This window comes from Xyrauchen texanus, chromosome 44 (assembly GCF_025860055.1).
Source record: "Xyrauchen texanus isolate HMW12.3.18 chromosome 44, RBS_HiC_50CHRs, whole genome shotgun sequence".
NCBI lineage: Eukaryota > Metazoa > Chordata > Actinopteri > Cypriniformes > Catostomidae > Xyrauchen > Xyrauchen texanus.
Window position 1 is genome coordinate 9,512,060 of NC_068319.1, and position 19,947 is coordinate 9,532,006.

General features: G+C 37.8%; 1 protein-coding gene across 1 annotated transcript in view; it reads right to left on the reverse strand.

Moving 5' to 3' along the window:
* Nucleotides 1-1,292: 1,292 nt before the first annotated feature.
* Nucleotides 1,293-19,947, reverse strand: part of LOC127636265 (reticulon-4 receptor-like 1) — a 161,911-nt gene continuing 143,256 nt past the window's right edge. The window contains exons 2-3 of the mRNA XM_052116711.1: nucleotides 5,859-6,310; nucleotides 1,293-4,115 (exon numbers count right to left, since the gene is read on the reverse strand). Coding sequence (XP_051972671.1) covers nucleotides 3,234-4,115; nucleotides 5,859-6,310 — 1,334 coding nt within the window. The 3' untranslated portion in view covers nucleotides 1,293-3,233. The remainder of the gene's footprint in view (nucleotides 4,116-5,858; nucleotides 6,311-19,947) is intronic.

Here is a 19,947-nt window from a genome sequence, read left to right on the forward strand (position 1 = left end):
ATATAAATAGTACTGCGTTTGTATCCACGCCTCTTGCCTTGTCCTCCCATTAGCGTAACAGAAGAACCGACCTACAAAAGATGAATCCGGCAGAACAACTCTATCGACTCACCCAAGCAGCTACTTCGTTGTAGGATTATTTTGTAAGGTTCTGGAGCTTGACCTTTCAAGTGAGCTGGGGTGACTATGTTCTGGTTAGGACTGAATAAATTAGTGAGGGAACTGGTCACTGAGGACTGCGAAGGTCTGCCTGTTGGTATGTCTTTGCTAACATAGTAATGGCTGGTCTTCTGCTATCTACTCCACCAGTCAATGTGCCAGCGCCCACGCATGCCTGCCATGGTTAACGAGCCAGCACCCACATGTGCCTTCTACGTTCCCCCATCGCTGCCCGTATTCACGACCATGACCAGGCCACGCCCCCATAATCTTCCGTGGATCCATCCGCTCCATCTGAAACTCCTCCTCGAGCGGCTCCTTCTGAGGCTCCTCCAACGGCTCTGCCCCCTCCATCTAAGACTCAATTTCCTGCTCCAGTGACTCCTCCCACTACATTTGAGACACAAATCCCTGATACTCCTGCTGCTCTTCCCGCTCAGCCTCCAGCTCCACCTCCTGAGTCTCAAATCCCTGATCCTGCAGCGGCTCTGCCCACTCTACCTCCTCAGTCTCGAATCCTTGTCGCAATACGAACCCCTTATTGTCCTCTATCTGTGACCTGATACTTCTGTTGGAGTTTTTCCCCTGAACTATGTCTCCCATCATGCACTTTCCAGACATCCTCATCACACACACCTGTTTCCAATTCCCTCTGATACCAGCTATTCCTTGATGGCTTTAGTTCTGTGCGTGTCTGGGTCCTCATGTTTCCCTTAGTCGGTTCTTGTTTGCATGTTAGTTGATGTATGTTACATACAAAGTTAGCCAGGAATCTACTGTTGTGTTTTTTGTTTCCTTTTTGTACCAATGTTTGATTTTCATCATAGTTTCTTCTAAGTTTAATTAATAATTATAAATAGTACTGTTTGGATCCTCGCCTTGTCCTTCCCATTAGTGTAACATGGCACATTTAAAAAAATCTTATTGCAGCAGTTGGTTTGCAGGTAGAACGTTCACCATAGAATTCCTCGGATTCACCATATTCACAAACTAAAAGCTATTGTCTTGTATAATAATTTCAATCCTTAAAACATCATCTGATCTCTATACTTCAGTATTTTCCCTCATATGTTGTACATTTTTCCATAAGGAAAAATACAGAATCACTCACAAACACAGCCATAAGTGGTGAGACAACATTTCTCTTTAATGTTCTTCAGAAACAGCTTCATAGTCTGGTGGTGTTTGATTACAACAGATGGAAAGTTGGAGTCATGAGAGGAAAGAAAGGCAGGAAGAGATATAAAGGACATATCAAAGACAATAGAAAGGTGTTAGTATGGTGCTCTTAGTATGTCAAAAACTGCAGTATGTCAGCAAACAAATGTACAAATAAATAGTACATGAATGCAAAATAATTTTCACAACTGGTGACATAGTTATTTTGTTGTTGCTGATAAGTGACAAATATTAAACAATTACATTTTCACAATGGACATGTCAAAATGTTTTCAGTTCACTTTTATATAAATTCCAAAGGTAGATAGTCTTTCAAGGGGAAGCAGTGGGGGAAAGTGCTATTGCTCCACCTGTCCAAAAGGGGGCTCTGTAACTTTTCTTTGATAATTTCTCAGACGTAGAATTCAGAATTTTTTTTTCCCCTATGGATCAACAGCTGGAGGTTTCAGAGAACGTGAGTGATGGATGTTTCTTGATGTACTGCAAGGATAATTATGTTACCACTGCAGAATTGCAGTCAATTCTGGCGTTCTAAATTAATGCCCGTTTGAGTCTTCCTCATAAAATGTCCTAACTGTACCATGTGCAGATCTTAAAGTCAACAAAATACAAATTTTTTAATACACAATACTGGTCTTTTTGTGAATGATACATTGATGCATGTTACAAAAAATAAATAAAAATAAATACTTTTTCACCAAACTGTAATAATTTTGTCCTCTAAAACAACTTTCTTTTTTGCCTGACATCACCACAGTCATTTTTCATCCCCTTCCAACCATATGTCATATAGAGAAGTTTTGCCCTTCATTCTTTTATCAGTGAATATACTGTTTCACTCTGAAATGTCACATTATGGAAGTGAAATGAGTTGCAAAAACAGTTTCACATTAACCTTGTTCGGTTAGAAAGTAACAAACTATTGCATCCAAGTGATAGATAACAGATTATGCTTTTTGGACGAGTTTCCCTTGACCTTTTCATTTCTTTATAAAAATGTGTCCCTCTATTTTTTATTTCAAATATTATCCCCAATGGTCAGTCAACAAATATAGAACACAGACAGACACACCCAAACCCAGAGCCATCCCATAATCCTTCGTACAACTCCCTTTTTCTCTTAGTGATCTCAGAGTACCAACATAGCAGCTTAAGAACAGTAGACTCTAATGTGTGTATATTGCAACCAAATCAATAGTTACAAAATGTAGCCTATGTAATAAAAAAATCAACCTTATAACACCTAACACAATACCTCTATTGTGTGCTTAGCTTTTATTTTGTCACATGCTATAGGTGTTAACAACCCTCCCCCAGAAACTATTGAGAAACACATTAGTGCAGCAGCTCACATCTGTGTGTCTGTCTTAATGGTTTGTTTATGAATTTGGACCATGTACAGGTCAAAGGGTAGGGCAGGGACATGAAAGTTTTAATGTTGCTGATCTTGACCACAGTGGGCAGCTAATGATCCAGCAGAGGTGTAATGTAGAATTGAATGCACTTAACAAATGCACAGAAGATGATCTTCTTCTGTATTTGTATATGCTCTGGTTATAGATCAAGTTAATCTATCAGGAGCAACAGGATATAAAGAGACAGGGCCCACGATTTTGACCCAGGTGTAAAAATGGTGGAGGGATACGATTGAGGATTCCATTTAGTGTCTTGTCTCTTTCTTAAGGTCCTCAAACCCCAGAGTTTGTTTTAGTCTCCGGTTTTATTCCAGTCCCGCAAGTTGATACAAGTCCTCTGTTCCTCAATATGGGCTCGCCAAGGTACCGCACACTTTGGTTCACATGTACATACACACATTCACACACTTAAGAGTTAGGAGCCAGATTAGACAGAGGGCTGACTTTATGGTAAAACCATTAATACAGACTTCCACAGGCTCAGCGGAAAATAAGGGCAGTGAGAGACACCAATAAGCAAACAGGAATTATGTAATAAGGTGCCAAGAGGGACACTGCCCTGCTGTTTGCCCTTTGCACACCACTAGGGGGCCCCACTGAAGTCTGTGGGATGCATTTGTTCTTTCTTCTTGGCTTTGAAGGGTCATGTTTTTCATCAGACTCCTTATTGGCTAACTCCTTAAGGTTATACACCTCGTTCTGACCCTTACCCTTGCGGCTACGATGCCTTGTGCAGTTTCTGTTACGGCCAGATTTGGGCGGTCGAGGAAGAGGCGATGGAGAGGTGGGATAGTATTGATCTTGATGTGGCAGATGAGGATGATGATGATTGTGTGATCGGTGATGATGTTCTTTTTTAAGTGATACCCCTACGTCCCCTTGGTTGCTGGATTTGCTCTGATGGAGGGACTCTGAGCCCGTACAAGAAGGTAGCTCTTCTTTCGTCAACTGCTTTAGATCCTTTCCTGCCAGTTCTGGTGGAGCCACGCATTCTAATGCAGAGGTTGAGCCACGGAAGCGCCGTAGCCAATCCCAGAGTGGCACGGCTTTACAGTCGCACTCCCAAGGGTTGTCGTTGAGACGCAGGTACTCTAGTGCAGGTAGATGAGTCAAGCTCTCGGCTGGTAGCTCAGGCAAAGAGTTGTTGAACAGGTAGAGGGTTGTCAGGCGGCGCAGGTCGTGGAAAGCCTGTTTATGGACCCACTGGAGTCGATTTTGATGGAGAAGCAAGCGATCTAGTGCCCCAAGGCCACGGAAAGTGTTCTGGTGAAGGCTCCACAGGCGATTTCCATGCAGAAATAGGTGGCTGAGATTGAGTAGATCAATGAACATATCATCCTCGAGAAACTCCAGCTGGTTGTTCTGTAGAATGACAAATAAAGCCAGTCAGCAACAACCACAGAAAAACACCAAGTCACAGATATGAATATACACAGCACCTTGACTAAGGTACCATATGTAATCATGCAAATGTTTCTGTTTCTTCACAAAGCCAGTTCAAAGATGACTCATAAAATTGCCAGACCTTGAATCTTGATACTTGATCCATTTTAGTTATATTAGATTTCCCCCCTTTTTCATCAACATTTCTCATATCATAAGCATGTTTTTGACAGCTGAAAGCACTCTTAATACATTGTGTTCTCAGGGCACATCCCTTAGAGTAGAGAAGTAAAAATACTTTAGTAAAACTTTACAATAAGGTTGCATTCCTTAACATTAGTTAACCACATTAGTTAACATGAAATATAAATTACATTTTTATAAATGTAATTTTTCAGCACATAGCTTACTTAAAACAATTAAACTAAAAGGTGCATATATTAATATTAGTTAAAGGGATAGTTCACCCAAAACTCTGGCCACCATTCACTTGCATTGTGTGGACCTAAAAGTATTTGTTTGTGTTCTGCATAAGAGAGAAATCCAGACACATCTGGGATGGTATGAGGGTAACTGATGAGAGAATTAACATTTTTGGGTGAACTATCCTATTAGTGCATTATGAACAAACAATACATGTATAAATTAACATTCATTGTTGGTTTGTGATCCCGAATGCATTTACAAATGATAACAAATATAACTTTATTATTTAACACATTATGGCACATTGTAACTAACAATGTACAATTGTATTCATGAATTAGCATTAACCAAGATTAACAAATGCTGTGATAAAATATTGTTTAATGTTAGTTCATGATACCGTATGCATTAACTAATGTTAACAAGTAGAACCTTATTGTATAGTGTTACTTTTTTACTTAAAGATCCAATGTGGTCCTATCTATCATTAACATATTAATGAATATGTTCTTATTGTTGGATGCTGTTATTCTATTATACAGATCTTTTTCAGAGAGAATAATGAACTACAATAACATTTCCTCATGAAACCTCACTGAGGTCAGAAACATTTAAGACCCACTCTTAGTATTCTTCGCAATGGTACCTAAAGAGTATGTTTCCCTTTTTGACATTTTCATTAGACCAAATTATTGTCTTTGGTCATATTTTTATTAAAGCAAGATGATTTGCTGCCAAAACTGCAAAAGATATTGGACATTTTGAGCAGATCATATCTGGGTTTACTTGGCAAGTCAGAAGATTCCTAAGCAACAGTTGCAACCGGGAGCACTGCCAGTCTTAAAAAACTGATATCCATACAAGAGGGCATATTTTGCTGTCATCAAAATGGTTTTGTATCTAGTCAGATTTCCTAAAGTGTCAGCACAACTGTGTCATGCCAAGCGTTTTATAAATTCACACTCAATTTGGCTGAGGAGTACCTAAATATTATATATTTACACAGCAAGTCAGATGTAGCAGAAAGGACGGACACATTACAGTAATAGTTCAACCAAAATGAAAACTCTGTCATCTTTTACTCACCCTCATGTTGTTCAAAACCTGTTTGACTTATTTTTCCCCATGGAACACAAAAGATGTTAAGCAGTATGTTAGTCTCAGTTACATACAATTAAGGTGAATGGTGTTTGAGGCTGTCATTCTGCCAGACATTTCATTTTGTGTTCCACGGAAGAAAATAAAATAACAGCATCTGAGTGCACTGAAAAGACTTTGAGTGTAACAACTACGTACCTGTAAATAGAGGTACTGCAGGTTGTGCAGCCCCTCAAATAACCCAGCGGGAAGACTGATTAGGCCACAGTGGTATAGATGTAGGGCATGGAGTCGAGTCAGGCCCTCAAAAGTGTCAGAGGCCAATGAATGGAGATGGCGGTTGTCTCCCAGATCAAGCTCTTCCAGGCGGGAGAAGCCCATGAACGTGGAGGGCTGGATGTATGAGATGTTGTTGGAGTACAGCCAAAGCATGGCAGTGGTCGGGCTGAAATGACCCTGGAGCAGTCGCTGGATCTTGTTGTTCTGAAGAAAGACGCGTTCGCTCTGGGCAGGGATTCCCTCCGGAACCACCTGGAAGTTGTGAGCCTGGCAGCTCACCGTGCTGGGAGAATCGTAGCAAATGCAGTGATGGGGACACGCCTGGGTTAACTCTAAACCACACAGCACCAGGAGAAACTCCAGACCACAGCCTATGGAAAGAGAGATAGAAATAAAACATAGATGGTTAAATGAGATCAGTGGAACTTTCCCTCCTAAAAAGACCAGCTTAGACTAGCATGAATTTTCATACTTGTTCAGACTTGTTTATATTGGTTTATTTTGGTTACCCTTCTGATAAAAAAATAAAAAAAATACATTTAAGCTGTTTTGCTGGTTGGACTGGTCTGTTTACTTAAGAGATAATTTGAGCAGTCTGGGAGACCATCTTAAACCAGCTAAGACCAGCAAACCATCTTTATGGTTTATGGTTGTTGTTTTTTCACACTGTTCTGGTTTTGTGCTGGTCTACCAGGTGGTCCAGCATTGCCTATAGACTCTCACCAGTAAATCTTAGCTGGTGAAGCTGGTTGACCTTTGCTAGACAAGCTACCAATGAAGCCTGATGTGGACACCAGTGCACCAGCATCCCAAGACACAACATATGCTGATGACAATCTTTTCAGCAGGGTTACCTCATAAAATAGTATCAGTCCAACTTAATGTTGTGATGTAGGGCAGCAGGGTAACAGTGTAAATGGAAAGATCACCGGAAAGCACTGATATTAATATCGATACAATCTCAGTGCACCCATCTGAAACTATCTCTGAATATAATCCACCTTTAAGGTTAGAAACTTTAAAAACTGAAAATCAGTGTTAAAGGTTACAGAGCAAACCAACACAAAGACGTGGATAGTTCAGTGTGTGCATGTGACAGATAAGCCCTGCACTACAGAGAACCAAAACCATCAATAAGAACATGCATGCATTTCTGAGGGAGAAAGACAGAAAGGAATAAGAATGAATGATAAAACTGTTCATGAGGATGAGGTTGCGATGAAGGGCGCTGCTGTATAAGTGAATGTTAGACTGGCTTAGCATTGACGCGGCTCTTTGATGTTGATTTGAAATGGGAATGAGCAAGAGCGAGAGAGTTAGATTTGGAGGTGCACCACAGTGGGAAGTTTTTCGAGGAAGAAATGGAAAGATGGAAATGATGGAGAGTAATTTGGGTGGCACAAGAGCTAAAAAGGATCAGTTTGCTAAGAGAGAGAGAGAGTGATTAATATTGACACAAAACTTGCAGAGAGCTGAGTGATCTTGTGTTCTACAGGGTGTTATGACACTGTTATAAAACATCTCTCAACAGAATATGTGACAGGCTGTCATTGGTGTCTGTACTGTATATCTAATTATTTATGTATTTATTTGAGTTGCTGGCTAAGGCAAGCATCACTATTACTATTTTACTGGTTTACACACATTGGTGTGTATATTGCCCCAATGCTGTTTGTGCTACAGACCTGAATGATACATCAAAACTTGTTGAGAAGTAGTGTGATTTTACGGTTCTAAGTGATTTGACTTGAAATATTTTCCTGGCAGTCAATCAAATGGGCAAAAAATATATTAGGCTTACATTGGAGGAACCATTTATAGGAACCAGACTTGGGGGTGGGCACTTTAGACTAGGTCTCACCTAGCAACTCCCTAGTATCCACAGAGCAATGTGCTTAATAAACACCCAGAACACTCTAGCATTGAGCTATTAGAGTATTTTGGCAGAGCAAGCACATTCTTCCAAAAATGTAAAGACACTTTGTGCGTTTTGTACCTTAAAGGTGTTTGGAAAATGTCAAGACAGCTTTATCATCTGGCCAAATGTGTTGTATTTTGAGTCGTCAAATTATCATTGTGTCAAATTATTATTAACACAAATAACATTGTGTTCTTGTAAGCTTATACTGATCTCCTTCGGTATACACACTCTTGACAGATGACCTCTAGGCTTTGTTTAAAATCATACCACAATGCCTTATACAGCATGAAACAGCACACAGCCTCAGTTGACGTAATCCTTTGCGTTCAAATGTTTGCGTTTTTGTTTAACACAGGACTGCTTCTGTTACTCATTTTCTTTCAACTTTATACAGCATTCCAACAATCAATGGTCAATAAAATTATACTCTTTTTGGCTGCCAGAATGAAGTGTATTCTTCTGAAAATTACATTTGAATACACAGCTCTTATACACTTGGGCCAAACCAGTGTTTATAACCATGCTATATTGCACCTGAAGAACTCTTCTAGACTGTGCGGCTCTTTATCTCTCTCTCTGCCTCAGCCTTTTCTAAGCGCACAGACACGTACTGCACATAATGCAGAAGAAGAGGTAGCAAGCATGAAAACGGCCATTTAGAAGAGTTAGATTATTAATGCTTAAATAAAAGGTCAAAGCACATCCTCTTCCCTTTTTTCCTCAAGGCCGCACTTGCAAATGAAAATATATTTGAGTATCAGTTCTCAGGGTTACAGAAAGGTTAAACAGAGCCCTTATTAAAGACAGCCTGACATGGCCTTTCCAACATCATAGTACCTACTGGCGAGAAGCATTATTATCCATTAACTGTTCCGAAGGATTTCAAACAGAAAGGTTTCTGTTTAACCCTTTGGGCAAAGATCATTATTTTCTCATAATAAAGGCTCAGGATTGCATTGATTTGCTTAAAGGTGATGTTTTAGCACCATTCCGTAATTAACTTTCAATTCAAATCCTTCTAAAGGCTATGTCATGATTGAATTTCCATTCAATAGTAATCATGTCTTCATGCTTAAAGTTAATTTTACCTCACATTTGTTGGTGATTTTATGCAAGTCAATTTAGCATTTGCTAAGTAGTGGGCCAGATCTAAACAGAGGTCGCCTGTTTATTCGGTCAGTGAAAGGAAGCATTTTAATGAAATCAAGCCAGCCAGTGTGGCTGAGCACGGTAAACACATCCTTATTTTCCACTGATCGCCACAAATCCCTCCCTATCCCTGCCTTTCGCTTGTAAAAGAACTCCATCACTTTATCAATCCCTTTTTTAATGTTCATGTTATACCCATCCCTTTCTCAATATATTCTTTTAGACTGGATTTCAATTATTTGAAATCTTATCAGAATGATGTTACTGTTGTTATTAGAGGTTGACCGATAGTGGATTTTGCCAATACCAATAACTAAGGTGGTGGAAAAGGCAGATAACGATTAACTGGCAGATCTTTATTTATTTATAGATTTATACAATGTTAAAACATATTCTTGGTCTTTCCATATTATGTTGGGCACAGACACAGAGGCTACAAGAGTCCGAAATGAATAAAGTCCCAGATGCATCTTATTTTTTCAATCAAAATCCTAATAATAACCAGAAAAGATTTTGTCCATAACGTGGGACTTTTAACTAAAAACAAACCTGAAATACACCGGGACTCTTATTTTGAAAGGATGGAGACTTATCTGTTACAGTTACAATGCTCTATAATTAACTATTCACAAAATTAAGCTTTTTAAAGCCTGTGTATTCCCCAAATGAAGAGTATAAAGTATGAATGAATATTGTCACTGGGTTTTATTTGAACTCTAAAGGGTTCTGTTATACTGTAGAACCAATCATTTTAACTGTAGAATCCACCAGTACTGGCCACAGAGGAACACGGAAGAAATAAAAAAAAAAGATTTTCGTTGATACCCGATTATGTCAGATTGATTCGATTAATCATAAAACCGATACATTGGTCTACCTCTACATGTTAATTATGTGAAAGAGTGTGTGTGAGGCATTTTTTAAGTGTATTTTTATTTGTGATCATTTGTTTATATATATTCGTAATGTCAAAAGACTTATTCAATGTGGTAACATTGTATCTGTTTTGGTTGTGTATTTTGGGGTTGGAAAGTTTAGTTTTGCATGTCTGTTTTCCCTTGGATTTTCGCCCCTCTCACTCTCTCTCTCTCTCTCTCTCTCTCTAATCACTACCAGGTGGGAACACTAATGAGTAGTTCTCCTGATTGGTCTGTCTGTGAGCTGATGGAGGATAAAAGCTGCTTGAAAGCTTCATTCCCTGTCTCCACTTTCCTGGCTCAGATGTGTTGTTATAATGTCTTGTGAATTTGTTTTATATTGCTTAAGATTGCGTTTATTCCTATTCAGTGAACTGATGTTAAAATGTGTCCAAGTGTGCCTGAGACTGATTACATTGGGAGCATTTGTAGGGAGGTTTTTTTATATATTTTTTTATAATTGTTTTAGAAAGAGACATATTTGGAGCACACATGTGGAGTCTATTACAATTCTAGTAGATAATAAGTGCATTAAATATATTATGATCTCCCTTTATTACATTATGATCTCTCATTAGCAAGATTCATCCACTAGGGCCCCTGTCAGAAGGGCCTCAAACATCAGTCACAGCTAAAAAATTGGGCACCTGGTCCTAACCCACATTTTCATATAAGCTTTAAGCTGCCCCAACGGAATCTGGCTCCACAAATTTACACAGAATTAAAACGTTTTACAAAGTTCCACATTCCCTGCACCTTGCATGTTCATTTATTAAATATTTTAGCTAATTTGACTAAGCTACCAATTTTCAGCTTCGTTTAACACATTTTACCAAGTTTAAATCCATTCTCCAGACATTCTGTAAATCTTGTTCAAAAATGTTTTTTTTTTGTGAAAACATTACTGCTTTTACATTTATGCATTTGGCAGACACTTTTATCCAAAGCAACTTACAGCACACTTATTACAGGGACAATCCCCCCCCCCGGAGCAACCTGGAGTTAAGTGTCTTGCTCAAGGACACAATGGTGGTGACTGTGGGGATCGAACCAGCGACCTTCTGATTATAAGTTATGTGCTTTATTCCACTACACCACCACCACTCACTGTATATGCCAAATAGGAAATTAAATACATAGAGTTCTAGATGCACATTTCCTAAAGAAAATAACAGTGTTTGACAGGCAGCTAAACAATAGTGTCAATATTCTAGTTAAATATGTAATCTTTTTAGAAAATGTATACTTATACAGTATGAGAGTCAACAGTGCAAAGTTGGCTATAGAGGGATAAATAAACCAATCACAATTCAGTATGCAAGTGTATGATGTAAATGCTGTTACATTTTAAATGCTGAACATTCGATCAATATAAGGGAGATTTTCAAACGATAATTATGTTGGCTTGATTAAGGGAGCATACCGTTATTCTACAGACTTTGTTTAGGGTTTTTCCTAAACCATAAACCAAGACCAAAATTCTAAATTGTAACTTCTCCAACAGCTTTCAAGCTACATCCATCAAACATACCTAAAGACTATTCTGATTCGCGTTGCTCTATATTTTCTAACTGATCGGAATAATGGTTTTCGCACAGCAGACAATCTCTGCGATCTCTGTGATCTGTGTCCTGCAAGCTTTTTAATAATCTCAGAAACCCCATACTTACATGCAGATCTTTAGCCTTCTCTCTCTTTTCTACTTTCTTCATGTTTGATGGGCACACTTGGGTGAAGGAGGAATGAAAACTTGTGAAAGCTGTTGTGACTCCATAATTATGGGCTTCTGAGTTAATATTTTCTTAGCAAATATTGACACTTCTTTAGCTGCCTTGCAGATGATCAAAAAAACAAAAAATCCCATAGACTTTGACAAGGTTCAAACGGGATGCTTGTTAATTCAAACTATTACCTGCCATATCATTATTTTAGGTTACAGTACAAAATCTATCCATGTATCTATTTGTTTTATCTGAAGGTCTACTTGACCATTTAACTAACTTTTTAAAACTTTCAGACAAAGACTTCTTCTTTCAGACAACATTATTAAAGTACATAAAGCAGTTTGGGCTAAATTAACTGCAAAATTACTTCCTGCAGATTAATACTTAAGTTTAGTAGTTTAGAACAAACCCTACAATTCAAGAATATCAATATGGTGCTGCCCTGCAAGCACTGTAATTAACTCAGAAAAACATACTTATGCAGACACACCTGCTTTCAATAGTTTTCATTCCTCCTTCACCCAAGTGTACCCGTCATTATGAAAGTTATACATTCAGCAACAATATGTGTATTTTACACAGTAGGAGGTTGGTATTACAGCCGCAAGATAAAGTATGTAAGAGTGGGAGTAGGAAGTACTGACAGACTGAATAAACGACGTAGGGAGAGTGGACCCACACACGCTGGGACTAATGTTGTGCAGAATGACAACGAGAAAAGATCCATATAGAGATAAAAGACTATAGACTGACAGAGAGAGAGGGAGAGAGAGAGAGTCATGAGGGAAAGGGTTGGATGGAAAACAGGTAGGGAAAAATGTGACAGGAAGATTGAAATATCACAAAAGGTCAGTGTGGTTCTCGTGTGGTTTGTGGGGTGATTGTGGGCCATACGGCAGCACACCCTCTATGTAATGGATTGAGTGCATGCCTCTGGCTTCAAAGGAATGAGACAATTTCCTTCTGTGTGCCAGCACTTATTGTTTTCTGTCAAAATGTTCATGTCTCTCCACTTAAAATCATATTTCTGCTGTCTGTCACTTTATCTGACTCTGTTTCTATCTCTGTTTCACTCTCTCACTTCCCTTTTCTCACTTTCTCTCACACCCAGTCTATGCAAGCGACATAACATGAAAAATCTAGATAGAGATCGCTCTCATTAAAATCAATGAAGCTGTCAGCACTGCAAGCACGTGATTGGTTTGAGGTTGGCTAACACGCTAAGGCTGGTGGCAACACATCAAGTGCGTTTGATCCGTCAGCTGTTAAACGGAGAATACTTCTGTGTAGTAAAAAACTTTGTGTTTATTTGGGATGATACCACACTTTGAAAATTCATACACTACATGGCTGAGTGCTAAATATATTATAATATATAAGTGTATAGTGTGTCATTTGGGACACAGCCAGGGTTGGGGAGTAATGGAATACATGTAACGGGATTACGTATTTAAAATAAAATATATTAGTAACTGTATTCCACTACGGTTACAATTTAAATCATCGGTAATTAGAATAGAGTTACATTCAAAATATATTTTGATTACTGAAGAGATTACTTTGCATTTTATTGTCATTTGTTTCATTTAATATTTAGTCCTTTCAGATGGAAAACATTTATACATATAAATGATGAGATCCAAAGTGCATTTGAACAGCAGTGAAACACTTTCTTATGATGTGTTACATTCATATGAGCAGACAGAGAATGTTTTTTTTTTTTTTACTAAGACCTTTGATATTAGGGCAAAAATCGTATACTTGATAATAATTTTTGTATTGTTTTCCTGTAAAAATATCTAAAAACCCTTAAAACAAGATCAGTTTGATTTATCTTGTTATAGAAACAACAAGTATAGAAATTTCTGGAAGAGTTTTTATATTCAAAACAAGTGAAAAAAATCTAGCAGTGGTGAAGAAATAATCCAAAGTATTTAGAATACTTTACTGACCTTGAGTAATCTAACGGAATACATTACAAATGACATTTTACAGCATGTATTCTGTAATCTGTAGTGGAATACATTTCAAAAGTAACCCTCCCAACCCTGGACAAAGCTGATAACTATAGGTTAATTTCCTTAAAATATCCAATACTCACTGTGTATTAGCACATTGAGAATAAATAGATGCACCCAAAAGTTGGAAATTGTTGGCTTTAGAGGCTGTACATGGAGTTAAAAATACAGTGCATTTCAAACTGTTCTGAGACCAGTGCAGACAGACTTGCAGTGAATGCCAAGTGCATTCTCTACAAGCATCCGTTCAAAAGTTCAGTTTCAGGCCGCAGATAATGTTTGGACCATTCAACATCTTTGGCAGACATGGGATAAAGATAATCAGTTTTCATGCAAAATGTTATATTAACATCTTTGGTGGCAGTGATAGGATGATGCTGGCCATTGCTTTGAATCAGAATTATTTATGCTAATTTCTTATGTAATGTCAGTAATGACCCAAAAACATGAATAACCAACACCTGGAAAAATATTAAACAATTTGATTAAATAAAATCTGACTTTCTATAGCTTGGTATTATGTAAAATTTCACAACCACTGTCCACATCTTAGGGGCTACTAGTTACAAATCAAAAAGGGGAAAGGAAAATGCACACAGCAATCACGCTCGGGTCTCAGGGGGGTATAAATATGCAGTTCTTGGCCAAAATAAACTGCAATGTGGACCAGACATTATGCAAAAAATCATGTGTCACATCTGGCTACGTGACACTATATTAGCACTATATAACTGCATATAAGCTAGTGAAATTTATATTATCAGATGGCTTGTATTTTGCATTAAAGACTGTTGTCTGTTGAGTATAGTTTTGCTTTAAAAGCAAGTGAAATCTATTTTGGTTTTGTTTCATTTTGGATTGCAATAAGTGATATATGTTAATGTGTGTTGGATGGGTTGATTTAGCATTAAAGTAAATCTTTAATGCAAGTGAACTTTGTATTTGTCTGAACTGAGTAATAATCTGTATTGTTGAATAGGATGCATTTCACAATAAAGCGAGTAAAATTTGTATTATTATGGGCAGTATTTTGGGTTGACTTCATCCCTGTGCAACAGGAAGCTGATTGTCTTGTTGCCGAGAGACTAATTGAAAGGCTGTTGACGTGGATGCATCAGTGATCCTCAGCGCTTGGCTGTCACTATGTGACTTTACTTCCTTTTAGCACTGTGACAGATAAAACATAAAGGCTCCTTTAATTTTTTTCTGGGGGGCGAGTGAATAGCGTAGGAGCCTTGTGCCGCTGCAGATGGACAGGCTGAGGCGGTCGCTTGCATTTCAATGACAGTGCTTATTAGGGCCGACTGTCTGTCTAATGAGAATCAACACTGAACTGCACACTGTTTCGCACTCTCTATCCCTCTCTCAAATTTCCTGCCCGTCAGCAGGAAGTAAGATGCTGTCTGTTTCTTTATCAGTGTGTTGTGTTATATGCTTATGGCAAGTGTTCTTTTATTATTGCGTTGTTTTATCTCATGCATACCAACAACAAAGTGCGAGTTGTGCTGAATAACACATTTGAACTGATTTAAATACAGGCAATCAACAGTATTTCAATGCTTTAGTAAAGCTTAGACTAATCCCGCATTTGTATGAGTTGTGATTCTAGTAGTTGAGTTTTTATGTCGTAAAATGTCATTTGAAAATATATGTACTGCTGTCTTAATAATATCACATTGGTGGGTTAAATTAGATCTTTACACAGTGACAACATACACAAATACAAAACAAGAGATATCTTCTAGTTTATCATGTTTACAAGCCAATGGTCCCCATGGAAACCATCTAAATAATAATACTAAAAGATGTCTAAAGGAAAATATAGATAAAAAAGGGTGAAAAAATACCACCATGATGATGATGATGATGATGATGATGTGTGTGTGTGTGTGTGTGTGTGTGTGTTTGTGTGTTTATGTGAGAAAAAATGTGATGGAGGATTTAGTACTGATACATAAAACTAGTTAATGAAAGAAATACAAAATCAAAGGAAAAATACCAAAACTAAAGGGTTTAAAACTTGTTTTGAGCTCAAAGAAATGACACTTTGTGACGCTTGGATCATTTTAAGAAGCAATTCTTCGTATTTTTAGAGCTAAAGCTGAGTAATAACACCAAGCCAAATCTAACAGAGCGTGTAAAGCTGGGGTTCTTAACTGCAGCCTGTGAGAGCAGATACAAATGGTCATGATCTCAAGCCCGAAAGCCAAGATGGACCGACAGTGACAACAGTGTTTGTACACAGAGCTGGATTATGAGTGCACTTCTGCTTATAAATAGCCAAGGATTGGAATAAATCTCTGACCTCCAGTTTTAGTATTAGATACTTATGCTTAAGTCTTTACTAACATCGGCCATACCAATGGCACGACACACACCCTCTGCCTCATTCTCTCACCTACGCTTCATTTAACACACAAAAAAATTGATTCTTTGTACTCATAATAAAAGGATATAAATCACCTCTTGTGGCACCTGTTTAGTTTCACTTTCACATCTGAAAGTGAAAGTGGAAATTTATAGTAAAAAAGGACTTAAATATTGAATTGATTCTTACTCACACTATCATATCGCTTCAGACCATAGGCCACCATTTATTTGTATTGAAAGTACATAAAGAGCTGAGATATGCTTCTACAAATCTTCATTTGTGTTCTGCAGAAGAAAGTTATACACATTTAGGATGGCATGAGGGTGAGTAAATAATGAGAGGACCACTAAGAGGACCATTAAATATTTTTCCTTTTAATTTGGTGGTGAAATGTGACATGCAGACGTTTTCATGGGATGTAAAAAAAATACTAGCAAATTGATCATTTAGAGCCATGCAGTTATGCTTTAAATAAACAAATTTTGGAGAGACAACAAATCAATAAACATGCGAATGAAAGATACAGAGATTATAAGGCATTCTGATCTGAGTTTGCTGGTAAGAATTCTTCAATATCTCTTTTTTTTCTTAGTGAGAAGTGAGATAAAAGGTAACAGGTAAAGCAAGAAGGGGTAGCAGAGACAGAGTCAGAGTGCAGGGAAAAGAAGGAAGAGAAGACAGAGAGGCCTTGGTTTGAAGAGTATAATCCCTTTTCATTACAGAGACTGTGAGAGTCGCCATTGATCCAGCTGTAATGTCTATTCATTAACTTCACAGAGCTGAAACACGGCTAATCAGGACAGAGCTCTTTGTGTAGACTTCATTTATCACTCACTGTGTTTACACACACACACACACACACACACACACACACACAGAATTCTATACAAGTCTGTCATGAAAGAATCATCCGAAACAGGGCCAAATTATATTATCAAACACTTATTTTCAATTAGAACAGAGCAATATATAAAATATTTACGATATATCCAAGATGATTTTGTTGGTGAAATAAAAAAGAAGCAGCATTGTGAATATGGCCAAGATCTCAATGTGCTTTTTATTTGCCTATTAAGTGTCCTAAAGAGCTACAAAATGGTCAAGATGGATATACTTCAATAATGTCCCTGATTTACATCTCAGCTGACAGAGGTGGCAAGTGCAATTCATTTGTTTGAGTCAGTTCTTTGAACTGCCAGTTGCAGTGAATCATTCAAAACACTGATTCGATTATTTGTTCATCATCACTGAAATTTACATAGAAGTTACAGCCTGGCATTGAATTCTTTTAGCATAAAATATACTCTTTTTGATCTGCAGTTGGCGTGCAGAAGGAGAGAAAGCCGCTGGAATGCGCCATATATCAATCCACATATGCTTCTGTAGAGGTGAATGGAACAGCATTAGTATTCAGCTCGCTGATAGTATAACCGCTCGGCTCCGAAGAAAGAATCTGAATGAATCCGCATTCCAGTGGCATGCAAATTCCACTTGCCAATTTTCATTGGCCTTTTATCAAAGATCCGAGATGATCGGGGCTCTCAAGACCGACCCCTAGTGTCACTACATTGACACAATGTCGAGTGGGTGACAGAAGGGGAACACATAGATTAGGAATTAAATCAAGAACATGACTGGTTGGTCTAGCGGTTAATTTTTGACACGTGATTGGCTGCTGCTGTAACCCATCACACCATTGGCCGCATCTTTAACCTATCACGCGATTGACCACTGATATACTTTCATGTGATTGGCTGGCACTTTAATCAATCACATGTTCAGTCTGTGTAGTCATTTGTGTGTCCGGGGAGAGTTGAGGCAGTTCGTCATGAATAAACCCCTAAACAAAGTCAACATCTTACATTTATATTTTATACATTTGTATACTTATACTGGAGTGGAAATGCCTTAGGATTAGCCATCGTTTGTCACCCTGGTAGATCCGCCCCTGCTCCCTACTCACTGAGCACAGGATATCTATTAAAGTTCACTTCACTTAACAAAATTTTTCATTTGGAATACCCTGCAACCTCTTCAATCACAGCCAACATTTGCGAAGCGCTGATCACGGGGTTCAAGTAAGATGACACAAATACTTGTGTAAATACATATTAATGTACAATAAATAACCTTAAATCCATACATATAACTTATTATAATACATTCAAGTGTATACTTATAAAAATGTATTGTTATATGTTTAAATTAATATATTTCTCCAGACTTGTAGCGTGTAAGTTAAATGGCTGTTGCTTATTAATATAAAAAAATAAATGTTATGTGGTTATTTTATAAAATGTGTGTCATTTTAACTGTTATATTTTTTCATGATAATGGATGTAACGGTCGCACATGCACTCGAGCACAACCACATAGAAAGCACACCAGAGGTTAAGCTTAATTAAAACAACAGTGTCTCAAACTCCTTTTGTTTATTCTATTTTAGCATTTATTTTAGTTACACTACGTCAGTACTCTGCTGGTTCGCAATGACTAATGGGTAACTATCCCTCTCCACTTCCTGCTAAGTGATGTATCGATGTTCACTTATTCCCTGTGCCATTTGGTGTGCCCTTCCAAATGAACATAACATTCCCTTCGGATGGGAATCTCACTTAAGGTGGCTGAATACCAGGTGGTCCACTTTGGAGGACCCTAACATAAACATATATATGTTTATTGTTAAAAAAAATATTTTTATATATAGCACCATTAAAGGTAGCTGCTCAAGGCTCTTTAAATAAAAAAAAGACAATAATTTAAAAATACAAAGAATAAAAACAAATAAGAGTATATACACATGCATATAAAACACAATTTAATAGGTATTAATTGTTATATTGGTAAAAAAAAAAAAAAAAAAGGATGAATTTTTTCCTTATTTTTGTATTATTTTAACCCTGTATTTTAGCTCTTAATCATTTTAATTCTTCTAGGTAGCAGTTGCTGTTTGGTTAAAATTATGGCTCCAATGATATTGAGATATGAAATATCATCAATAGGCAATATTTTCAGTTATATCTTCAAGCTCTATTTTTTACATGTTGTCAGTCTAATAGAAAAAAATATATATTTTGCAATAAGTAATCTATTCAAAAGGAGTCAACTGAGTCAACACACACACACACACATACAAAAGCACAACCATACTGTGTTTCCTGTTTCTCTTGTTCTCTCTGGTACATTTGTGGGCTGTATTTTAGACCCTTGCCCGGCTCTCGTCTTAGCGTGAGGTATCTGGGTCTTTGAGATAGCCACTTATCCCCCCGAAACCTCTGCGTCTCAGGGCAATCCCACCCCACGCTACATGCCAACATCAAAGCCTGGCACGCCATTGCATCATGCCGCACTCGACTTCCATATCTGCCGGTGTACCCATCACTCTATTCTAAAACATGTGGAGAGAGTGGATCATGATTCATTGTTCTTTGATGGCTGTAGGGAAGTGCAAGAGAGATAGTGGTCTCAGAAAATGCCGTCCTGAATACAGAGTCCAACAATTCAGCCTAAATACTGCAGGGATGAGCTTACAGTTCAACTGTGTCTTTCAACAAAGTATTTTTTATTTGTATTCTTTTGGTGTCATTATTATGAATAACTTTGAGGGACAGAAATTTTCATGCATTTACATTTTTATTGCTCTCTTGTTTTGAAAATGTTTTTGATGGTGAAGGTCCCATGGTTTTTACAAGTGTGGGCTGTGTGTCAAGCCCTAACTTAAAGACCACCACACACATACAGAATACATACGGGCGTATGAAACATTCAGAAACACAAAGAGCACAGTTCACAGGTTGGCAAGTTTTCAAACAATACAGTCAGGTCCATAAATATTGGGACATCGACACAATTCTAATCTTTTTGGCTCTATACACCACTACAATGGATTTGAAATGAAACGAACAAGA